The sequence below is a fragment of the Rhamphochromis sp. 'chilingali' genome (assembly GCF_963969265.1).
Source record: "Rhamphochromis sp. 'chilingali' genome assembly, chromosome: 15".
NCBI lineage: Eukaryota > Metazoa > Chordata > Actinopteri > Cichliformes > Cichlidae > Rhamphochromis > Rhamphochromis sp. 'chilingali'.
The window spans coordinates 8,214,252-8,240,251 of record NC_137942.1 but is presented as its reverse complement, the minus strand read 5'-3'; the positions used below and the strand labels follow the sequence as shown (position 1 = coordinate 8,240,251).

At 40.9% G+C, this 26,000-nt stretch overlaps 1 protein-coding gene across 3 annotated transcripts in view; it reads left to right on the top strand.

The window, feature by feature from the left end:
• The window catches only part of znf385c (zinc finger protein 385C), a 163,541-nt gene that overhangs the window by 93,870 nt on the left and 43,671 nt on the right, over positions 1 to 26,000 (top strand). The window contains exon 1 of one of the 3 annotated variants that reach the window (XM_080904760.1): positions 9,752 to 10,163. The exons of the other annotated variants lie outside the window; for them this stretch is intronic. Within the exon in view, the coding sequence (XP_080760886.1) occupies positions 10,154 to 10,163 (10 nt within the window). The 5' untranslated portion in view covers positions 9,752 to 10,153. Of the gene's footprint in view, positions 1 to 9,751; positions 10,164 to 26,000 lie in introns of those variants that run through there. 3 annotated transcript variants of the gene reach the window in all.

Here is a 26,000-nt window from a genome sequence, read left to right as displayed (position 1 = left end):
AATCCTAAATGTTTTTGCAAAGCTGATGTTTTTCCTAATGGAAAATCAGGACTCATCTATCACTTTATCATGTGCCAAAATGTTGGTAAACAGGGTCAAGTCACTGAAGACTTACTGTGTGAGATTAGAGTAGGTAAATATTCCAATACTGGCTGTGAACACCCTTTTGACTTCAGAACTGGCTTTATTCTTCGTGGCATAGACTCAGCAAGGTGCTGGAGACATTCATTCAGAGTTTTTAGTCAACATTGACATGATCATCACACATTTGCTATAGTTTTATCAATAGCATATCCATGATTTAAATCCTTTGTTCCACCGCATCCCAAAGGTGCACTACTGGACTGAGATTTAGTGAATGTGGAAGCTATTTGAACTCATTGTCACGTTCAAGAAACCATCTTGAGATGATATGAGCCACAACATTCAAATCTTCAGTGTACCCAGAGGATGGGGGCACTGTGGTCACAAAGGGATGGATATGGACAGCAACAATCCTGAGATAGGCTCAATGCTCAGTTGGTACTAAAGGGCCCAAAGTGTACCAAGAAAATACCAAGAAATTACATCATCACCACCAGCAGCTCCCAGAACGGTTCATACAAGGCGGGATGGATTCATGTTTTCATGTTGTTTATGCCAGATTCTGACACTAAATCTAGACTCATTACAACAGGAAACATTTTTCTAATCATTTGTTGTCCAATTTGAGTGAGCCCATACAGACTGAAGTTCAGTTTCCTGTTCTTAGCTGACAGGAGTGGCATTCGGTGGGGTCTTCTGCTGTAGTAGCCCATCTGCTTCAGTTTTTGATGACTTGATTTATATCTTTTTTCAAATAATTTTTTGCCTAGAGAACTGACACTTGGACCATCATCTGTAAACCCTAGAGATGGTTGTGAGGGAAAATCTCAGCAGATCAACATTTCCCGTCAAGCCTGCCTGACCCCAACATATTTTGCCACATTCAAAATCATTTAAATAGCTTTTCTTCGCCATTCATACCTAACGAGTGGCTAGCGAGTGCACATACACCAAAATCTTCATTCACAGATACTATAAAGACAGAGCAGTGCTGGATAGTATGAATAACACACTTTAAGAGAAGAAAACTGCCTTAAAGATTAAATTCATATGCCTGGGTTTAGATCTACATTTCCAATGAGACATTCAATAAGTATCTTCCTACCTGTGTTTTAGAGACAGCAGAGATGTTTAAATTCACATGGAGTAGTTTGGACTGTATTATATAGCTGTATGCATGAATTTACACATGGACCCCCGACGTGTCCTGTTATTCTTGGCAGCAATTACATCAGTTTGACAGTAGACATTTTCTGTTCCACCTGAGACATCAGGATTCCCACCTGCCTGCTGTTCCCCTCACCTAGCAGTTTCCCTCTTTATCGGTTTCCCTCTTTTTCAGCTCCTCCTCCCCCTCACTGTTACGCTCCTTCATCTTCCACTTGTGAACCCAGCCAAGGCGACGAAACACACTGATGATTTATTTATGTTAGGGAAGCCATCTTCCCCTCTTACCACGATCTCTCTTTCCCTCTCACACACTCACATACATACTCTTCCTCTCTCTTCTTGTGTTTGTCTGTCTGTGAAACTGTATGTGACAGTGATGCTAAATGGGACGTCTTCTCTCCTGTTGTGATGAGTTGGAATGTGCAGGTGGCAGAGCTTACAAGCACAACACACACACACACACACACACACACACACTTTGCAGTGTCATACTGGGCTGTCAGCCTCTCTCTCCTCTGGGTTAACGCATATGATCTAGATATTTGACACTATGTGCTACTTTTTTTTTTTTAAAGAAACACCCCAGCAGCCAATATGTTGAGTGACACCAGGTGATATACAGTAAGAATATGATTTAGTACCAGACAGATGTTACTGTTTCTAATGTTCTCATTACAGTGGAAACTTCAAACAAGAAATATTGTTAGATATAACAGATATGAGGAGCTATGTTTATTTTTAGAGGAGTTTATGTAAATGTATCTTGCAAAGCAACTTGCCATCCTTTGCTAATGGAAAAAGGGAAGTCTGGTGAATCCAGATGTTATCATGTAAACAAGAAAAATCTTGGTCACAAACAAAACTCATGATCCTAGCTTATAACATTACAGTTGTGAGAATGATGTCATTTTCTGGGCAGCACATTTTACAAGCCGTTCAATAAGTTGCTATTCTATTAACCTCCTAAGACGCGAACTCTTCCACGGCATGCATTTTTAATTTCTCTTTGATATTTGGGCTGATTGGGACCCGATGAATGTAAAAATAAAGAATTACCAGATTTATTTATTTTTTACCTAATTTTTGCTTCTAAGAAAAATGAGATCCACATATGAGGACATTCGTTTAAAATTTCATTAGAACAGTAGCAGTATAATGTCCTCGTAAGTGGATATCAGGCCCTTGTAGAGCAAAATTGAGTATTTTGGTCTAAATAACCCAAAATGTGATGTCCACATATGTGGACGCCAGGTCCTAGGAGGTTAATGGTTTATAAATCATTCATTAATTCTTTATATAGCTGTTGTAAGCCATTCTGTTAAAGACATTCTGGGTTTGAAGGCTGTGGAAAATTAATAATTAATTTACTGTATGTCCTCTAGCTGCATTACTTCTGTAGTCTTTACTGCTGCTGTTTAATTCATCAATATGACCACCTAATTTGTGTAAAGGATCTTCAGCCTATTAATCCAAAATACATGTATTATTAACTTATTTCTGCAACATTCACCACTTCACATATGATAGATTATACATGTTGTAAATGGTGCAGCAATAAGTTATTAATAAGTGTACTTTTGTCTGATGCGCTGGATCTCCCTTTTACAGAAAGTAAGGGATGGTGAATTAAATGATGAATTAATGAGCTGGATAAAAACTAGCCAAATAGATTTTTTTTTTTTACAACCTGGTCAAATGTTATTACCAATGGCTTGTTACTCTTTTATAAAACATAAAAGATGCATAAAATTTCCTTAAACAAATTTACCTTTTACTTTTTAGTAATGGCTAATTATTTCATTTCTGGGGCATCAATAATGCAGTTTTTTCAAAGTTAACATTGTGCCATCATTAATGTGCAAGGTGTGTCCATGTGCACAAACCTAACTAGTGAGTAAATATGAAGTGAAAAACAAAAGGAGTCAGCAGGTGAAATGAAAACTAAACATAGAGGTCCAAAACAGGCTGACAACCTTCCAGGCTGACAAATCTGCACAGCCACCTCTCCAGCACCTCATGCAGACACTGCAGGTCTTAAAACCAGAACTGTTATCTGATGGCAGCACAATATTCCCAGGTGCAATCCTTTGCAGCATCAAGAATGGCTGCAAAGGACAACACAGATGGGAGCTAACTAAGCATTTTTATATGACACTCCATGATGACAACACATTTCCTTATCAAGACAGATAAGGTGAACCACACAGCATGTTGTTGAAAAAAACTTGTGCTCTTATTAGTATCTGTTTTTCATTTTTGGGGTGATTTTAAATTGTATTTTAAATCCCGGGGTTTGCATGTAGTCGTATAATTTATGTAATTTGCTTGTTTTCTCTTTTTGCTAGTCATTCAAATCAGTATATGTTAATAAGGGACATAGAGACACAAGCTGGGAAGCTCATCAGTGAGCTGAACAACAAGCTAATAACTTGACACTTGGTCTCTTCTCCTTTAATGCCCGCTCTTAGACTTGCCTTCAGGTGCTTTTATGGGACTGGGCATCTTACACTGTCACCCATCAGCATCTGTCTTTCTTGTCCGCCCATTTTTAAATTACTTTAGCGCCTCACAGTCTACCTTCTCAGTGTTCCTTCAACCTGCTGTCAGTCTTTCTGTCACTTAGTTGGTTTCTCTTTCAGTCAGTCAGTCAGGTAGCCGGCATGGCCGTTACGCTCTGAGGATGTTCCTTTCCAGTGCTCTTCAATTCATTTGTTTGTTTGTTAGAGAAAGAGGGCGTGAAAGAGATTTGGGTCTAGTGAGAGATAGTGAAGAGGGAAAAAAAATGCTATTGAAGTAAGCAAATTGACAGAGGGATTGAGAAAGAGGGAGATCCATGGATGTCAATTTAAAAAGTGAGAGCTTAGTGTCAGGCTTTCAAAGAGGAGCGCGTGCGAGATGAGAGAACGAGTAAGAGATAAAGTTTATGATTAAGGAGAAAGGGGGAGAGTGAAAACTGTTTGTGGAGGAAGGGAATGAGAGAGGAGAGGACTATTGTTAGTTTAGAAAGAGAAAGCGATGGCTGTTAGCCTCCTCTGCTGCTGCCAGCCATTACCTATTCAAGCCTCAGCAGCAGGTTGGCAGAGAAAGCTCTAATTGAGGAGGCCGATGGCTTGGAACACTAGAGAAAGAGAGGCAGAGCTAACTTCTTTTCTTTTTCATTAATTAGCCTGTCACTCATTACGCTCTGGCATGTATTTGGGATCATAAAACAGCATGGCTGTGGTTAGATTTGATTGCACTTCTTGTTGTGCTGTCCAGTAAATTACAGAAAAAATGACTTCTGTACAGAATAAAGAAGATAATCTGCAGCTATGCATCATATCCATTAACCTCAAGGGCTGCGAAAAAGCATTTGTTTTTCTTAGTAAATCACACTCCCAAGCTCTCGTCCTCATGCTTTCATAGATTTATACAAACAACTCATCAAAAACAGCGGTGCCATTCTTATCGCACTCTCACATCCCCGCCGCATATTGGAAAACAAAAAGGTGGACATTACAAGGCTGTCAAGCGTTGACAGGTATTGATCAGGCTGCTGTTGAGAGACTAGATGAACTTCCCATCAGAGTCTTTCTTGCTGTTTGTTGCCATCTGTTAATAACTAATGGAAGTTGTGATATTTGTGGTGAATGTGAAGAAGGGAGGAAGAAGAGGATGTTGTAGTGATGCCCAGATGCCACGGCTAAATGGATGTCACATGATATTAGGCTTGCATGGCGTGATACACCGCCATCATTCTGTCAGGTGACAGCATTTATCTCCATATTTCACATCTAACCCCCTCCTCCACCAGGTCTTGATCACTCATCACGCACTCGCTCTTTGTCCCACACTTCTCCACCCACCCAACCCACTGCAGCGACACTGTCAGCACTCTACAGCGTTTACACGTACTGCATAATAATCACAAGCTGCTCACCTCTTCTGGAGTTTCCACCTCACCTCCGTGCAATGTAACCAGCCAACAATTCATATTCTGTGCATATGTCACATTTAGCAGAAATGTTTCTTTTGCAATCGTGTTCTTTGTTTTGTTTTTTTAACTTGTAAACAAACTTTTCAACATGTCTGATCTTCTTCTTTAAATCGCCAAGTCTCACAACTGACTCCAGTGAAAAATCTGTGGCTTTACACAGAGCCAGACGGTGTACAAAAGAACACAATTGTGGAAAGATAACACAATTTCATTAAACCTAAGTGTGACAGCTTGACCTTCTCTCCTCTCCAGGATCTGTCACTCATCACCATAGATACTTGGCTCTCAGCAGCAAGTCCACCAGTGTTAACTACAGATTTGCTGTCCCGCAACTCACAAAGGAACAGTAATGTCAGACTTTTTTTTCCTGCATTGTTTTTCAGTGTATAGCGTAGCAACTTGAAATGAACAAGTTGAACACTGATCCAATGACAAAGGAGGTCAAATGGCTCAAAAGTCTGAACAATATAATCATGAAAAAGAAAACTCCTTTATGTTGTATCATCCTGACAAGTCAATCTAGTATTTATTTTTAAGAGACCATCTGTTCTTACATCCATTTAGGCATAAATGAGTGAAAATGCTGGCAATGTGAAAAAAGTTCCACTCATGTGGAAATGTATCTGTGCTCCTCATCGTGTTTTTTAAGCATGTAGAAAAAGCTTCACCATGTGAGGCTATTTTGATTTTGTTCGTTTTAATTTAGATGGAAATTTCACTAGTTAAGTGAGCTAATTTTACAATTTTCACTTGGTCATAGTGTATTCTTGGTTCATGCCACAGCCTGTCAAGTCAAACACAGTAAAGATCACTCCGCCAGAACTAAATCAAAGGTGTGAATCCCTGCAACTCACCCTGACTTTTACATGTAGTCATAAATTCACTTAGGCTTATGCCCTTGGAATCCAGTTGACTTAGAATTGTTCTTATACCAATGTTGGAAATAAACATTAAAATTTATGTTATAAACCAGTGTACGGCAATTGAAGAAAACAGACACAGTGAATCAGGCTCTCTAATACAGTCCCAATCAAAAGTTTAACCCTCCTGCCATCCTTTAAAAAACTCACACCCATCACCCTAGGGACCATTCTCAGCCACGCCATAAAAAGACCATATATCCATATTTTATTCCACTTTAAATTAGCCAACCTTGTAAAACTACTTCTCCCTGAAATATTCATGTAAAGTTTTAATTATATTTTCGTTGTTTTAACCCTTCAAATCCCAGTGTTATTACATGAGCGCCCTGTGTTATAAGCCCCAAAAACCAAAAAACGAAACTAAATATTTCCACAAAAAACCAGTTGAAGTAATATGTGATTGTCATTATAAGTAGGCCTTTAGATGGACCAAAGATTGGCACCAACATACATTTTGACCTGCCATTATTTTTTTTGCATTTTTTTTGCAATTTAAAAATTAAAACTTCAAGGCCCTGAGTCTTCATTGACATCCAAGAAAAGAAGAAAAAATAAAATCATATGATGATAATTTGGGGTTGAAAAATAGCGTTTATAATGGAAGTCAATGGGCAGAAAATGGTCCCCAGGGTGATGGGTGTGGGGATTTCTGCTGCTCAGCCATTTTAGGCTGATTTAAGGAATTCACACTGGAATATTAACATTGACAGGTAAAAACTATCCTGTGGCAAGTTTGGTTATATTCCACTGAACACAGTGGAAATGGCAGCCATTTAACACATAGCAGTGGCACAAAAAGGTCCCAAGAAGGCAGGAAGGTTAAGACCACTTGAAAAGTGGCAAAAAATTATAATTTGCATGGTTGGATCTTAACTCATTCACTGCCATTGACGTCTATAGCCGTCAATGGCAGTGAATGAGTCAATGGGTTTAACTCATTCACTGCCAATGGCTGGCAGTGAATGAGTTAAGAAGGTTTCGAGTATAGCTTCAACATGCAACAAGAAGAAATGGGAGTGAGGCAAAACATTTTTTTGAGAATGCAATTAATTGAAAACAATGCTTAAACTGAAACAGGCTGTTTTACAGCCAGCATGTTGCTCACTCAGTAACTACTGAGTTCTCAGTGTGTGGACTCCTTCCTTGTCACCTATACCTGTTCTGGCATTAACATCAGCACAAGAACTGTGTGCTGGCAGGTTCATGGCATGGGTTTCCACTGTAGTGCTGTAATTGCTTTAGGACTCAAAAGCTGAATATAATTACCTACACCAACTTTAGGCCATATTAAAGGAGGGCATAGACATTGTGACATCACTCACTGATTTGTGAGGTCCTGTTTGGAAGACTCAGTTTTAGATGTAATGCTTTTTCTATCTTTGTTTTTGGGGGTCTTGAAATTCTAAATTATAAGCTTTAAGTTCTAATATAATCTTGGAGCTTGCCAGAATATTATTTTTCAGGTAGTTAAAAAGAGGTCTAATTAGTGACTCAAATTAGTCAAGACCTACTCGACAGCTACGAGTTACATTTCTCTGTATTCACCCCTCATCTAAGTGGCCATGCCTGTAATGATGCACAACTTTTTTTTAATTATAATTGTCCCTCCTCCCTACCCCCATTTGAGATGTAAACATATTGATTTCAGCTGTAAAGGTGAGAAGTCTATGTGATTAGTTTCACTTTTGGTGCCAGCCTCAAGTGGCCTCTTGAAGGACTGCAGTTTTTGGCACTTGTGCTCCGATTTCATTTTTCAGCCTCATAGATTTACTCTAGAACTTGACTTGTGATGCAGCTAAGAGCAACTATTATTAAGCCACTGCAAAAGGTCCTTAATGGACAGTATTATAAAAGAGCCTTTCCTCAATATATTATTAAAAATACACATAGGCTTTGCGGTGGAAAAATTGACTTTTATTTAGTCCCTCAGAGAGGTGTAAACATTGTTTTCTCTTAACATACAGTATGGAACAAATAGGCTAGAACAAATCTTCTTGGCTGAGGCTGACTGATGTAAAGCTTGGAGCGATTCCCGTGTTTCTAATTAGCCCAGGCTCTGGCATGGCAGCCTGTAGGCTGATGGTTGGCATGAGGCAACAGAACAGCCCAGCTGCCCCTGTGTCCCTTACTCTGCCCCAAAGGAGAGTCTCTGGGTCTACTGCTGCCTTTGTGAATGGCAAGAAACAGAAACCTGGATTGGAGAAGAAAGGTAGTTCACACCCCGCACAACACTCTGTCAGAGACAGTATTTCATGTTTAAAAAGGAGCTCTTCATCAGCAATCTGATCACTACAACCTCTCCCTGCTGCCATGCTCCACTTTCTCACTTGCAGCTTTACTCTTTGGAACAGCACTCTTAATAGCATCATGACAAACTGACTGTTAAAGAGCATCATGTATATAGTATCAGTTTAATGTAAAGGTTGAATTAGACCCTTTGAATGGACAGCAGACACAGCTGATGAACACGTTATTTTTGACTTGGACAGCGGATGTCAGGAACAATTTAAAAAACATCTGAAAGCCCTCTTCACAATGACATGAACACAGCAAGGACCAGTGGGCATTTCAGCCAAAGCAGCAAATTGAATAAACTAGAAGCAGAGGAACAATATAGACAGAGAGAGACAGACAGATGGGGAGAAGAGACAAAGTATATGATTAGGTAGAAATACAGTTTAAGTAGAAAAGCGGAAAGGGGCGAAAATGGAAACGAAGAGGAAGTGAACTGCAAGCGCAGGAGAGGCGGAGAGGGAGCAATTTAATGCTGTAATTAAGTTCCCGATAGCACCCTGGGAGATGTGCTTTGGCGTAGCTCCAGGACAGCTTAGCATTACACCAAGGCCCTTCAAATCACAATCTACTTACACACACACACACACACACACACACACACACACACACACACACACACACACACACATAACACACAACACGCCATTTGAACAAACAGAAATTTAATTCCGAGTAGGCTCTCTGCGCTCTCGCAGCCAATTTCAAATCCCCGAATATGTGTCAGCTTCACCAAATGATGCATCGACAAGAAGAGACACAAAGGAGGCGCAGACTGGCAGAAGAGACGGCTGTGAGAAACCATCACTTGCAGTCACTCTCACGTTGCTCTCACTCACACATTGTAGTGCACACACGACAGTTGCCTTGACAAGTGCGCACAAATCATACTTATGAGAGCACGAACGGAAACCTGTCTCAGAAAATATTCTTTTCTTTCCCTTCATGTTTACCGTGCACCTGTCATGCTTCTTCTATCCAGACCTGCTTACTGCTTCTGCCTTTATTTTATTGATTAATTTATCTTTGTTTTTCTGAGGCTGCATGGCAGAACATATCTGAAGCCAACGTCATTCCTAGTGCTGACCTACAAAGCAGTAAGTTTGACAAGATGGCTAATGTGTTGCCAAGTTGTACAGGTGTGCAGCTTGTCTCTGTGCAGCCCTGTCATGTTAAAGGGGCTCACCAAGGGGAGGAGAGAGAAAGATGTGGGACTTTGGAGAGGAAAGGATGACAGGAGGAGAGAACTCAGAGAGACATCAGAGAAGAGAGAGAGAGAGAGAGAGAGAGAAGAAACAGGCAATTACACCCAGCTTCGCTACCACACTCCTATCCCTCGCCTCCTTCAGGCCACGCGGAGCAGCAGCACGAGCAATAGGATTTTAACTGAGGAGAACGCGCATCAATAGGATCTAAGATTTCCTGGGAATTGGTCACCAAAGACGGGGGAGTAAAGGATACAGTGTTGACAAAAAGAGTTGTCTTTGGAAAGACAGGAGAGGAAACAAGTCCTCTAAAATCGGCTCCAGCACATTCCGAGGCTCTTCTTTAAGTGCCGTACGCCTACCGTTCGCACCTTCGTGCTGTCCTCGCTCTCTGGGGATAAAAGTGCGTAAATATTATTATTATTATTTTTATTTTTTTTTACCGTTTTCACGGCAGGTGACACGCCGAGCTGTAGACTCACAGATACGGTCCTGGAGCCACGATGCTGATCGGTAAGTGTTAAACACCTACAGTTCTCCACTTTACCGGTGATAACGCGGCTGCGCTGAGTAAGCAATACACGAAAGATTCCTGAAAGGTTCCAAATACAACCGTTTCAGGATTTCGCGTTGCAACAGTGTCGATGGGTAAAAAAAGATCTTAAAGCATGTTAATGCAAACACACTATGTGGAGCAGGCGCGCTAAAAGTCCTTGTCGGGAAAAATGAAAAATCCAGGGATTCAGTCATTTATCGGGCTCGCAAGTTGACCATTTGAAGTGTCTTTTTTTATGATTTATTCATGAATGTCCTGTGCGCCGTCGATTACATGACTGTGCATCAACAATCACCGCATTGTAATATATCTATATCACTAAAGCACTTCTGGATGGATGCAAACTGCATTTCGTTGCCCTGTACCTGTGCATGTGCAATGACAATAAAGTTGAATTCTATTCTATTCTATTCTATCAGATTATATGAAGCTCAACCAAAAGTGTGCGTCCTGGGTGGTTCGGAGTTACCGACACCTCACACTCCTTAGTCCTCTCGGCCCATAGATGGAACTTGTATCTTTTATCACGAAAACTTCCACCGTAGATTATCATTAATATGGTGTTGTTCTTTTTTCATTTAAAACGTCACAACGTTCCGAGTCATCAGTAATAATAAAAAAAAAAACTCAAAACAAAACATCAGTCTGTTTGAGAAAAATGACCTTCTCAAACATCAGCTAAATAAATAAAATAAATACGTTTGCTTGTGTGTGTGTGCGTGCGTGTGTGTGTGTGGGAGGGGGGGGGGACTATAATTAGTGGACATTTGTAAACCAGTTCCTGATAATAAGCATCATAAGCTCGTTGTGAAGAACGACGTCATTAACCTGACGTCTCAGTGTGCCTTCAAACAACTCGTTGTTCATTTTTTTATTAATAAATAAAATTGACCAGCTTACCCTGAACTATTCAAGTAGTGATGTTTGAAGATCTCAACCTTTTGGGGGCTTAAAAATAAAGCTTTGATGATTACTAGTATGTTTTGATTGAATCTGATAAAATTGGCATAGGCATTAGTGTAAAAGCTGTCCCACTAAATCCAGAAAAGAGAACTTCATTTGCATAATTAACTCAATCTCAATGGAGGTGTATTTTTTGTGTGTATGGGCTGAACAAAGAATGACTAATGGACCCAAGCTGCTGGGCCCCTGTCCTTCATCTAAAATCCTGATTTAAAGCATGTTCATGGCTCAGTGCAGTCTTACCTTTCTTCAACAAAATGCAACTGTTCCTGCATTGCATATCAGTGCTTCTATGAGTACTCCTTATTTCACTTTCAGAGACAAATAAACAGAAAATGTAGCTGAATTTGGGAAAAACATCCAGTTCACAAAGATCTAAAAGAAATGCACTCATAGTGTTGTGTCAGACCTCTGGATGTGATGGCTCCCGCCATAAGTGTGACTGTGTGGTGATTTGCGATCCCGGTGCTCTTAAAATGGCTTCGGAGCATGGGCAAATGACTCATGCAAATGGATGCCGCATTAGCATTTCTCTAGATATTTACTCCATGTCACAAATGCAACCTTCTAATCCCTACACTAGTAAAAACTATCGTCCATGGAGCACCAAAAGCTTCCAACACTGAACTGTTTTACTGAAATACCATCTTCTTCCCTCTCTCGTCAGCGTTCTTTCCCACTCGCCCTTTTAGTCAGCTCATAAAGAACTGCTCTTCTGTCAAATGGAGCCCTAACTACTTGGGGCTTTGTCCTGTGCTGATTTCTTCTCGGCCATTATGTCGTCGTAAAAGCCAGTTGGGGTGTCACTGGGGAGCTTTGGCGGCAGTGGCTTCTTCTCAGTTCCAGATAACAGCCTTTACTGGACAATGGCCATTATTAGTCACTGTGTTGCTGTCTTCTGACACAGACAGTTCTCTTCATATTGAATATTTCAGTATTGAGTTGAAGAGCAAAAGACCTGGTAGTGGGGGCTTGACTTTGTCTTACTTCACTCATCCATCCACAACACCCCCATCATCCGCACAAGCGGGGGACAGGTTGCAGGGCTGCGGGAGAGCTGATTATAGGCTTCTTCGGGAGTGGGCGACATTCTTCCACTTCCAACCTTTTTTTTGTCTGTGGGATCTGAGGTGGGGGATGCATAGGAAGCAGGGCTAATCTGAGCTAAAGGGGTCCCAGGGTTGATCAGGGGTAATTACACAGGGCTAGGATTACAGACTGCGACCACTTATTGTGGACTGGCCACACCCTAAAAGTAGAGTTGTATTTTTTTTAAGTAAAACGAATGATTTATTCATAAACATACTATTTGTGATTTCCAGATTTTAGCTGAATGTATAATTTCATTTGTATTGCTTGACCTTGAAGTGTCAGTGTCCACTTGGACTTGTTTCTAGTTTTGATCTGCAGAAGCTGCAGGGTCTTCTAAGCAGTAGGGAGCAATGGCTGTTTGAAGTGGTGGTGCAGGTGGAGGGGATGTAAATGAGGAGGTTAATGAAAAGGCATTGGTTCATTTCCCACAAACCACGCATCTGTGCCATCACCAAACCATCAGCCGATTAAACGAACAAGCTCTTCCCGAGTGTGTGTTACGCCGACTGTGTCTTTTTGGTTAGAGCAGCTGTGGGCCCCTGTCTGGACTGACGGAGTGAGTGCTCTTCTGTGTGTGTGTCTGTGTGTTCATCACTCATTATGATGGATGAATCTCCCGAGCCTCCTGTCTTTTCATTCATCCCTCACGGACCAGAGGGACGAAGGTGGAAACTCTCCAGCTTCTGTTCAGCACACCTCTGCCTACTGTCTCTCTCTCACACGTGCACACACACACACACGCAGGCAGGCATGTGCCCAGAGAAGACAAATAACCCACTTTAGTAGCCCAACAAACACCTCACTTCAGATGACAAATCTGTAGTTAAAGTGACTTTTGTATTTTTCATTACCTCAGTCCCTATTAATCTGCATCATCTATGTAAAAAATCTTGTGTGGAAATGAAAGAGTGCTGCCACAAATAGTATATTATTTCATATTTATTGTTTCTCATCTTACTGCATTTTATATGTTTTATCCACTGGAGTAAAGTTCTTTCCCACTTTTATGCAGTTGTCGATGTCTGTGTGAGGTAATCTTTCACTTTAATGTCCCGGGCTGCCATTGCTTCCAGGTAACGGGAACAATGGGATGTGTTATTACTCCAAAACTCTTGTTCTCCATACTGCTTTTTGCTGTAGTCACTAATCTTGATCTCATTTTATCTTTCCCAGCAGAAATCAGTTCATGAGGTGTAAATTTAAAGACTGATTCTTCTCGTAGAAACTCTCACGTCGTTGCACATTGTCAAGCTGTTGCGTTTACTGTTTTTTAGAGTAGTTTGTGATGATATGGTGTTTTCATATGTGAGTCAGAAATTCTAATCATAATGCAGTGTGTTTTGTCACGGCGCGTTTGGACTTTTGAGATTAGAGTGTAAAAAATCCCCCGAAATAAATAAATAAAAAATATTAATAATGATAATAATTCCAGTCTTTGATGGAATTCTTTATGTGTCATAAAAGGGCTGGGTCTTTGGACAGAACATCCAATGAAGCTGAAGATGAAAATTTAATAATGAGGAAAGTGCGGCTTTGGAGTAAGTTAGTAGTTTAAGGCTACATTAGTCACTTCTAACATAATACACCTGAGTCTCAGACTGAACATTTAGATGGTCAAGTGAAGTCATGATTAATGCAAGAAGTATAATCGCTGTTTATTATTATTATTTTTAACTGTCTATTTTTAGTCGTACTTAGTGGAGTACACTTTTAGTCTGGAACAAATTCCTTGAGGGAAGTGTCCTGCAAACGTTGCTGGGCATCTCTTGATTTATCTCCACTATTACTGAGAGAAAATGTAAATGTAACTGGATACATAAAAGGAATGCTGCATGTCATAAATCAAAGCGAAATTACACATTTGAGTGGGCGCATTTTGATGTTGAGACTGAATCTTTCTGACCAAATGATGTTTAGGTAGGTTGGAGAACAGGATGACTGAGCAGACTGCTGCAGGAGCATAATAAGCTTTGTCTACACGGATACACGGATGTGCACGCAAGCGTTAAGACAAGCTAGAGGTCAGCAAAGAGCAAAGATTGAAGGTCAAAGAATTTATTATTACAGTAGTGATTTGTTCTTGACTACTGAAAATAGTTTGAACTTCCAATTTAGCAAAATTAAAGACAATATTATGATTTTTTTTCCGCTCAAATTACAGTGTAAGAGCAAGCAAAAGGTAAAGCGAAGAAGTCCACTTGTGGTTGTATGGTTGGGCAGTCAGTCAAGTTCCATGTCCCTTTTTATTGGCCTTGTGGAAACGGTCTTATCATCGTAGATGGAGAAAATGGCCTTGATGTGAGAGCTGGCAGAGCTCCTGGATAAGTTACTTCTCTGGCCGCCCTATGCGGAAGAACAAGGAGTTTCAGTTGTGCTATTTTCTTGTTCCAAAGCAGACCTGCAGAATGAGGCCAAATTTGGACCTGTCTCTATTCACCGAGTTCCCTAAGCCTAATCACTATCAAATCCAGTGATCTGGGAGACAGGTATATTCAAGTGCCAATCATTCCCAAGCACAGAAGAGTTCTGCGCTTCTCTTTCCAGGGAGTACAGTATTAGTACAACTGGTTACACTTCAGTTATTCTCTGCTTCTGCAGACCTTCTCCAAGTGTGAATGGCATTGTAGCCACTATTTGGAAAAGGTAGGGTGCTGTTTTATCGCCTCCTCCCAGGAGTCAGCTTCAGGTAGATTGGATGAACAGTTGTCGAGAAAAGCAAAGAATGCACAGCTGTACACAGATTCCTCGGTTGGTTCTTTCATTAGATTCATTAGATCTTTTTCTTGGAATATTTTTTTCATTGTAACAGAGGCTGTTGTGGAAAAGTCTGATTTCTGTTGCGGCACATTATAGGGCTACGTGTGTTTTCTTTTGCGTGTGTAGCATTTGAACGCATGGTTCGTATGTACTCCTTCTTGTCCCTGTGCTCCCCGTGGGGAAATTGCCTGTGTGTGAGTGCCAGTTCAAGTCATTTCACTGAAGTGACAGCATGGGTTTGATTGGCCCGCCTGCTGGAGTGATGGCTTCTGGATGCTGAGAGCTGTAGGCATATGTGAGCCTCAGCGGGAGCTCTGACAACATGAGAAATGTTCCCACGCTGCACTCTGCACCAAAACTTCACCATTTAGCCTCTCATTCCCTGGGTGCTGAGGCTAAAGATGGAGGCCTTGAAGAGAAACAGCAAAACATCACTTGCACTTTGTGCTTGTGTGTATTTGTGTATTTTTCTGAGCTTGTGAATTCTTCAACTGGTAATGCAGCTTTCAGCTGAAGTGGGTGACTGGTCTACTTGATGCTCTGACCTCTACTTGTGACTACCTCTACTTCTCACTCTAATGAGTGACAGAAGAGCTAAAGGCCTTTAAACCAACAGACTGGGGGATTAGAAGACAGGGAGAATAAATGAGCATAAAGGAAATAAAACCTAAAAAGGAGATGGAACATCTTTCCTAATCTGTGTTTCTCAATTCTCTCTTTGTTCCATGTGTATTTCTAGGTCTTCAAATCAGACTGTTACTTTCACAGCCACTGATCCTCATGCTAGTGCAGTTATATAGACAAAGGCCATCGATTTTACAGTCAAATCCAGCCATCAGAACCTCATGCCCTGACCACCAATCTGCAATTCTCAGGGGTCCAATGGGCTTAATAGAGTGCAGCGAGTGTGTAAATGGTTGGAAGTGTAAACAGAAGATGCAGTGATCCAGCTCTAATGGCTATCTTTGCTCCAGCTCTTTGTCAGCAGTCAGGATGGTGACCTTCACCTGTACTGTACGCCATCTCATGAGCGTTTAACAGTGCAGTGTTCTCAATAATAACTACAGTGGCAGGAAATTATTATCCAGTCATTGTCCTATATGCACACATGCACAAACACCAATTTACAGAAAAACTGGAATTATTACAGACTTTTTTCAGTCATAAAAAGACAACAAATCTATAAAACATAAAAAACGATGAACTGCCCTTCAACAGAAATAAAAATTTAAAAAAAAGATTATCAGCACTCGCTGTTAGAGGCTTATTTCCATCAATTATGTTTGCAAATAGTAAACACTGGAAATAAATTATACACTTGAGGAAATGTTCAAATATTTGTGGCTAAAAAGGATTGGGGGTATTCAGCAAATCACTGAAAAGGTAGAACTCAGCAAACTCAGCTGTGGTACAAACAACAAATGAATATACATAAATCAATTGACAAAATGCAATTACCTAATTGTGTGGTTTGTATTTTCTGTGCACACACCCAAGATGCAGTTACCAATATTTATAGTAAGCATTTTTTTTGTACTCACAAGCACCCACTTCTCCAAACCACATGCATACACTGTGACGCACATACAAACTAACAGACTCTGTGTACAGGGGACAACACTTTCGCAACCTGTGATGTACAAAAATACAAAAATAAAAAATGATGTATGCAAATTTTTGTCACACACACAGAACTACACCTGCATTCCCTTCTACGAATCAAACTAAAGTGCAGGCATAATTATATATAAAACATGTAAAATAAAAGCTCTCTTCATCTAAAGCCTTCTGTTTAGTTCAGCTGCCTCAGTTCTCCATGTTGATATTTTTGCACAGTACAAAGGTGTCCGTGTGTGACTGTGTTGGCTTGCATTTCTTACAGAAATTGGCATTCTTGCTTTTTGTCATCAGTACCGAGCCATTATGGAGAGAGACTGACTGGGAATGATCAGCTCTAATGATTTTATGAGAGTCTACATGATTAATGTTGGCACAGCAGCGTGTTTGCGAACAAACCTCGCTCCCCCCCTTCCCCACCCACGCCACCCTTCTTCCCCCATCGCAGAGACTCGGAGGGAATATCCAGTCTCAGTGTGTGCTGATTTCTGTGGTGCTAGCTGTCGTTTGCCACATTAGTGTGTGACAATGGGTGTCTTTGAAGTGGGTTATTCTAGCACAGCTCACAGCCCAGTGCAGCGGAGAAGATGTGCCAGCTCACTGTGCAGACAGGGCCAGCTCTGAGCACAGGGATAGACACAAGGTAGAGACAAGCACATGCACGCCTGCACAGACTAAATACTGGGGTCAACACAATAGCTTTTACACCCACATCCTCTAAATACTCTTTATGTAAGCACTTCTATCGCAGACAAAAGCCACACACTCCTCCTCTGTATGCACACATCTGCCTCACACAACTGCACTTAAAATCACCAAAAAGGAGCCTACACCATCCTCCCATCACTTCATCAACAATCCACCCATCTATCATCCATCCGTCTGTCCATCCATCCTTTACGTCTCTATTTTTTTCCCGTCCTCCTCTGTTCCCTCTATAGGCCCAGTCCAATCTGAAAGCTTAGTTGGGCTTCGTCTTTCTCGGCTTATCTCCAAAAGCTGCTCTTTCATTTGAGTAAATGCCTTCATTCCCAGCTCCTCTATGAGGAAGCTGATAAGGGATGTCTTTTATCCACAGTAGATAGGCTTTCCCCCCCCCCCCCCCCCCCCCACAGCCCAGTGTGGGTGCTTGTATTTATACGCCTGCGCAGCATATGCATAATTATGTGTGAGCCTTGTGTGAATGGTTTTTTTTTCACACATTTGTGAGACTTAAACAAGAAAAGCTTTTTTTTTTTTCTTTTTTTTCAAATGCATGAGAAAAGTTAATAATTCTATGGTGTAAAAATGCAGGGCATCATGTTTCATGTCGTCTTCTCATGCTGCTTATCATTCAAATGTGACATTTTCTGTGATTACACGTAATCACATAAGACTGTTTCAACCTTGCAGGTGTCTCTAATAGGAAATGATTAAATGGGACAAGCTAATCATCACAGTGCCTTACTCACGTGCGCGTCTGTGCATAGGTGCAAATGTGTATTCGAGAAGACGCCGTATAACGAATTGATTAGGGCTGCAGAGTGGATTTGTTGCCCGGAGATTAGTTTGACTCAGTCTAAGCTGTTTTCAAATGCTGCACTCTTGTCCCCTCTCTAACACAACAAATATATCGATTGGCCTTTGATGCCTCAAATGTCACAGCCTCACTGAAGACAGTGCTGAGAATGAGACTTGAGATCTGTGCTGCTTGGGCTCTGGACCACATTAGTTTTTTGAGAATTAGGTCTTCATCTGATCCATATTATCTACAAGTCATCCTTCTGTTTGTGTCTGTTGCTTAGTTCATTGTGTCTCTCTCTGATTGCAGTCCCAGTGATTGATCAAATACTGCTGTTGGACACTGTTATGGGAGCACAGAGTGGTGCAGCAGGTGGTAGTAATGGTGTTACAGTGTTGCTCTCTCATCTAGGTGAAAATCTCTCATGTAGAGTGGGGGAGATTATTTTATCCCCTGATGAACTTAGAAATTTGCTCATTTACTAAAGAAATGAACAGTTTCTCAATGAAAAATCCAGAAAAATATATGTTTTTGATCCCCTAGAACCCACATATAGTTCTGGCTCCAACAGATTAGAATCAGAATCAGAATGGGGTTTATTGCCAAATGTTGAGCAGGTTTACAACATTAGGAAATTGCTGCGGTGCTTCAGTGCAAACATAGTGTCATAAATAGCACTTAAATAGACATGGAAAAAAATAAAAGTAGGGATAAGAATTAAAAGTGCTACGTGGGAAGATATGTGCATGAGATATACATGAGATATATACATGAGAATAAGAATTAAGAGTGCTACGTTGAAAGATATATACATGAGTGCAGGTGGTGATCAGTGCCAAACATGGAATGATGCAGTGAACACAGCGTAGGGTCATGTGTTAGTGGTGGGAACAGTCATATGGTTATTGTTCATGTGTCCAACAGCAGAGGGGAAGAAACTGTTCTTATGGCGAGAGGTTCTGGTGCGAATGGACCGGAGCCTCCTGCCTGAGGGGAGCAGGTCAAACAGACTGTGTCCAGGGTGAGAAGGGTCAGCTGAGATCCGAGCTGCACGCCGCAATGTCCTGGAGGTGTACAGGTCCTGCAAAGATGGGAGTCTGCAGCCAATCACCTTCTCAGCAGAGCGCACAACACGCTGCAGTCTCTGTTTGTCCCTGATAGTGGCTCCAGCGTACCACACGGTGATGGAGGAGGTGAGGATGGACTCGATGATTGCAGTGTAGAACTGCATCATCGTCCGTGTTGGCAGGTTGAATTTCTTCAGCTGCCTCAGGAAGTACATCCTCTGCTGGGCTTTCTTGATGACGGAGGTGATGGTGGGCTCCCACTTCAGGTCCTGGGTGATGGTGGTACCCAGGAAGCGGAATGAGTCCACAGAGGTGATGGGGGTGTCAGTCAGGATGATGGGGGGGAGTGGGGCTGTGTGCTTCCTGAAGTCCACAATAATCTCCACTGTCTTCTGGGCATTCAGCACCAGGTTGTTGTGGCTGCACCAGGACACTTACAATTACAATTAATCAATTACAAATAATCTTGATCTCAACCCATTATGTGTATAGCTGTGCACAAGATCAATTCCTTCCACGCAGACCTCTCCACCAACATGCGCATGACCAAAATTCTGTCAAAGGATGTCAGGGACAAAACTGTAGATATGCACAGGGCTGGAATGACCATAAACAAGAAGATTGGTGAGCTGATGTGACCAAAATGACCATGAATTGCACTCCATGCAAGATGTTGTCTCATGACATGTAGCTAAAGAAGAAGCACATTAAGCTCATGGAGTAGCCTAAGCAGTCTCCAGACCTCAGTCCTCTTTGAAATCTGTTTAGGAAGCAGAAGTTTCAAGATCCCAAGGAGCAGTAAGGAAACCTAAAGGATTTAGAAAGTTTCTGTAAAGGGTAGTAGGCCAAAATCCCTCAGGAGATGTGTGTAAACCGGTGACCAACTACAATAAAGGTCTTACTGCTTTGCTTGCCAACAAAAGATTCACTGCCAACTACTAAGCCATGTGATCAAACACCAATTTAACTTTAAGTGACATTTTCTGGATTTGTGGTTAATATTCTCTGTCTCTCCATAAAAATTAGAGAGCATTCATTTCTTTGTAAAGGAGCAAACTTCAGCAGGGGATCAGATATTTTGTAGATTGTAGATGATTTGGGCTCAAGGAGCTGCCCTGGCACTCTTTTAGATTCCATGGAAGACCCAGCTTGTCTTGTTAGATTTACATTTTCTGACATAGCCGTGCCCGTTGGATACTTCCACCCTCCTGTTGAACACAAGCATACTGCAGCTATTCTCTCGAGGGACATATGAATAAAATTTGTGGAGCTACTGGAGCCAGTACAAAAAAAATACTTTTCACTCCCTGTGGAGCCCTAGCTTCATTGACTGGGGTTTGTTTGTCTGCACCTATTAAAGCTGCTTGCTGCAGCCAAAGCCAGACACCACTTTGCAGGGATTTATCAAGCCGCTTATCAAAGAGAGGTGATTGAATTCATTTGCTTACTAATGAGGTGGGATTGCAAATTGTACACTTCCCCGGCTATACTTCCACCTGTTAAAACCATTCGCTCATTACTGCAATCAAATCCTGTTTTTGTTCTCTTTGATAATCAAACCTATTTTTGTCACCTCATCAGGAGCCTTTGTGCCATTTAGGTTCTCAGACCCATTTCATACATGCAGGGTTCTGCTCGCTTGTGTCAGCAAGGGTGGAAGCTGCCGTTTGTAATCAAGTTACTTAATTACCTTAATTAAGTGGTGGAAATTTTGTCTTGCATTAAAAGTGGTGCTAATAAGTGCTGAGGTTAAAATTATATCATTTGATCTATATTGTTTGATGAATTTCATGGCGGAAACCTTAAAACCAAGTCTAAATGCAGCGATACAGGGTTAATTACATCATACCGTGGTTATATTATTAAACTTCGGTATTTGTTGAGCTGCTCTTAAAAAATACATTCAAGTGTAATCGTGTCCAATCAAAACCTGCGTCGGCTCGCTTTCTCGTAGTCAATCAACAAAACAGATTTTATTAGATGTAATTGTTCTCTGTTTGATCCTCATGATTTCTTTATTAGTCCTATTCTCTGAAGTGCTGTGTAGAGTAGGCTCTCCTGCTGTTATTAAGACCAGATTAACGGTAATCCTCTTTGTTTCAGCAGACAACAGCAGACAGATTGAAGTGGGTTAGCTGAGGCCCGCACAGTCAGTCGAGGTTAAAGTACCTTAGCCAAGGGTCAATAAAAATTGTCATCTGAAGCAGCTGTATAGTGTTCGATGCCTTTTTAAACATGAGGTTGATCCATGTGATGTCTGGAATGAGGTAACACGTAAGATGCTGTCCTAATGCGCACTGTACAACAACGCTTATATTCATGACATGAATCTTTAAAATGCAGAAAAGCCAAATAAACAGAACATTGTAGCTTATGCAACATTGTGGCTTTGATCTAAATTAGCATTGATTTAATAGAGAGATGCATTTTGTCATATATAAATTAGGAAAGGCAACTACTTTGGTTTACATTGCAAACACGATGAATACACTATGCTTTAATTGTTCATGGCAATAAGAATGAACAGAACAATAACTTTAAAAATGTATTGAACATTAAGACAAATATTTATATTCATTAAAAATATAATATGCAAGAAGTACAAAAAAAAGAAGCTGCTGTTTTTCTTAATTGACTATATTTCTCTTGTAGGCAGTGAGTTCACTAATGTTTATAGGGCATAATGTAGCCATAGATATAAAAAGATATCGACAATATTCATAGTATCGCAATCACAGCTAATTAAAAAAACAGTAGTTAATTGCAGTAAGATTTTGTTTAATTTCAATACAAATGAAATGGGCTAGCATGTGTAGCTCTTTTCTAGTTGTACTAATCACTTAAAGCGCTTTAAACTACAAGCCATTTTTAATCAGGCCTTTATACAGAGCTTCATTTTAAACACTTTAAGCACATCCTCCACCTTACATCCACAGCTAGTTTCACCTCTAAAGCCTGAACTATCAAATAATTGCTAGAAAATAAAATGTTTTTGAAAATGGAGTGTTTATTGAACCTTCTGACTACTGTTTTTTTTTTTTTTTACATATTAATATTAATTTGCATATATTGGTTTTAATTTGTATCATATTTGCAACATCTGACATTTTTTTAAATTTTTGCTTAAAATATATTGTGCATTTTATTTTGCCTTTTGGGGGAGAAAAAAAATCACACTGATCACGCAGAAGTGTTAAAAAATGAAAATCACCAATATGTGAACCGATTACCTTCTTCTGGCGAGGCAACAAGACTATCCACTTTTCTCCCAAATTTATGTTTTCCCACATGACACATGATCATATAAAGTGTGAAGTGGGCCAATGCTGTCAAAATTAACATAAAAAAAACAATAGCAGTCAAACTATACTATTAATAGCTACAGCTAAAATGAACAGTTTGCTTCAATGGACTCTCTACACATGTCTAGAGTCTAGACAGTGTTGACATTGAACTAATAATGTTACAGTACCACATTAAAATCATGTTCCAGAGCATTTGAGGCAATGTAGGAGGAGGAAGTGCTTCGTTCGGCAGCCAGAACTGTGATATTCATGCCAGCATGAGTGTTAGAAGCATCGCATTCATGCCATTCCAACAGCAGTAGCCCAAGGCTTACCACAGGCAGACCTGGAAGAAGATTGTCAAGAAATATGATTGGGCTTAATGCAGTGTAGTGCACTTTACAGGATATCCCTGCATTGTGGGTGTTTGTCCATCCTAAATGACCCCAGAGCTTATTTTCTGACTTTTGAATCATCTTCACCACATTCTCTCCTCATAAGTAGTAACGCTTTGACGCTTGAGGACACTTCAGCAACTTTCAATCGGGATTAATCCATCTTTGAGATGTGCCAAGGTCTGTGTGGATGCACAGCTGAGAGAACAAGAGAGAGAAAAAGAGGGTGGTTATAGAGATGGGCCATTTGTAGCTGCTGTCTCAAAACTGTGGTTCCATTCCCATTTTGCAACCAGGGGGGACAGCTCACTATATCTGGTCCGCAGACACATCACAGCAGCCCTGCCCCGCAGCCTGGATCCACACCAGTTTGCCTACAGAGCAAACCGATCCACGGAAGACGCTGTAGCCACAGCACTCCATGCTGCATTAACTCACCTGGAAGAGCATGGTAGCTATGTGCGGATGCTCTTCGTGGATTACTGCTCAGCTTTTAACACCATCCTTCCACACAAACTGGTGGCCAAGCTACAAGACCTGGGGCTTCCATACAGCACCTGCATGTGGATCAATAGCTTCCTCTCGGGCCGTAGACAGAGAGTCAGAGTTGGCCATCACACATCCTCAGCCCTGAGTCTCAGCACTGGCTCACCCCAGGGCTGTGTGCTCAGTCCACTGCTCTACTCTCTCTACACACACGACTGCACTCCTCGCCACCACAGCAACATCTTTGTGAAATTTGCAGATGACACCACAGTGGTGGGGCTCATTTCCAAGGGAGACGAGTCTACGTACAGAGACGAGGTGGAGCAGCTGACGTCATGGTGTAAGGCCAATAACCTCCTCCTCAACACTTCAAAAACCAAAGAACTCATAATAGACTTCAGAAGGAAAAAGGCAGAGATCCAACCACTATTCATAAATGGGGACTGTGTAGAAAGGGTGGCAAGCTTCCGCTTCCTGGGAGTCAATATAGAGGAGAACCTTTCCTGGAGTGTGAACACCTCCGAGCTGCTGAAAAAGGCCCAACAGAGACTGTACTTCCTGAGAATTCTCAGGAGGAATAACATCACACAGAGACTGCTGGTGTCCTTCTACAGAGCCACCATTGAGAGTGTTCTAACTTACTGCATATGCATCTGGTACACTAGCTGCACAGGGGCTCAGAGGAAAGCACTCCAAGGGATCATTAACACCGCCCAAAAGATCACTGGCTGCCCTCTCCCCACACTGGAAGTTCTACACAACGCCCACTGTTTTAAAAAGGCCCAAAACATCATAAAAGACACCTCACATCCTGGCCACTCCCTGTTCGAACTGTTGCCCTCAGGCAGACGGTACAGGGCAATCAGAGCAAGGACTAATAGACTCAAACACAGCTGTTATCCAACTGCAATAACACATCTGAATACTACAAAAAAATGTCCATCACGCCACTCTTGTGTTAATCTATGCACGGTCTGAAGCATGTGTGTGGGAATGTATGTGAATGTTTTACTGTTATATCTTATTAGTATTTTAAGTATTCTATCTATTTTATTTTGAATTTTATTGTTTTATTTATATTTTGATATTGCTAGGGATGATGCAATGATCGGGGACCATTCTTAATTTCGTTGTTCTCATGACAATGACAATAAAGTTTCTGATTCTGATTCTGATCATTCAGCCATTTGTTATTTTGTCTGAAGCAGGAGTTGGCCGAGGGGTAGAAATGTCTGTCTCTTTCCCCAGTTGCCTGAAGGTGAAATCCATTCGTCATTTTGTCTAGAGCTTGTTTGCTTTTGCATGCATTCTTGCAAGTGTGTGTGTGTGCGTGTTCATGCAGATGTCCACATGAATATGTGTGCAGAAAATGGGAGGCTTATTCTTAATCTATCAGGTGTCACAGGCTATTGTTCAGGCTGAGTGAACCAGATTGAATTCCTGTGATTCAGTTTGGTTTTTCACTGGTGTTAAACTAAACAATCCCCATGGGTTGCCTGTGTTTTTGACATCATCTGCGACAACAGCCTCTAGCCTCTCTATTTGTCTACCTGTCCCGACCTATTCCATTGGCTCTCAGTAGTGATTTTCATCTATTCTAACACACATCTTTAGTACGGCAAGAGCTGAAGCCAACTTCGTGTTCGGATACACTTTTCACCTTTGTGCAGCCACAAGCATCAGGACATCTACTACCACTCTCAGTGCACCCTAGTGAATGGCAGTGATCCGTGGTTCTGCCGTTTCTGTGGCAGCTATTAAAAGGCGAGGGAAAGGTTACAGTAAATGGCGCTCCAGTGATGTGCATTTCAAGACAGACCTTCTTAACCCTTATGCTACTTTTGAGTTTCTGCCTAACATTTAGGGAATGTCATATTACTTTTTATAGTGTTTTTAGTACTTCTTTTACACACATAAAACTGTCCATAACAGCTTCACTTTATACCCAGTGCCTGTTATGCTGCTTCATGTTAATTTCTAAGTTCAAAAAAGGTTCTTTCAAGTTAACTCAACCACTGTAATGAAAGTCTGAAACTGACATTTCAATATTTGATATAAAATAGATAAAGAAATTAACTGAATGTACCCTTATTTCAGTAATAATACAGTATTTTTCTACATGGTATTATAACAGTAGTAAATTAATTTTATGGTAAGCAAACCTTAGGAAATGGGTTATGTGCTGCCATGCCTTTTGTGACAGTAGTCTCCTGTAAAATAAAAATACAACTATGTGCTATAGTTCAGAGCATTCTCTCATAATGGAAACGCATTATAAAGTAAGAGAACTAGAAAATCAAAAGCAACTTTCTGGCAGTGTCATTGCTACTAGTGTTAGTTTACATCTTTCGCAGTCTTTCACTCTGCACAGTTGACGTGGTTGGAACAGGTCAGAAAAGCTAATTTTGTTCATGCAAAAATCTTTTTGTGCACATATATTCACAAATGATAAGCTGACATCCGTTTTAGCAGGTGTTCCATCAGCACTTTGAAAATTAGACTGTGCTTTTCAGCATGTAAACATCTATTTGAAAGCAAGTCTGGACTGCCTTATGTTGAACAACAACTCTCTGTTCTTTCTAAGTCAAGGTTTAAACAGTCAAACATGGTGCACTCGATGTCGTAGGTTGTG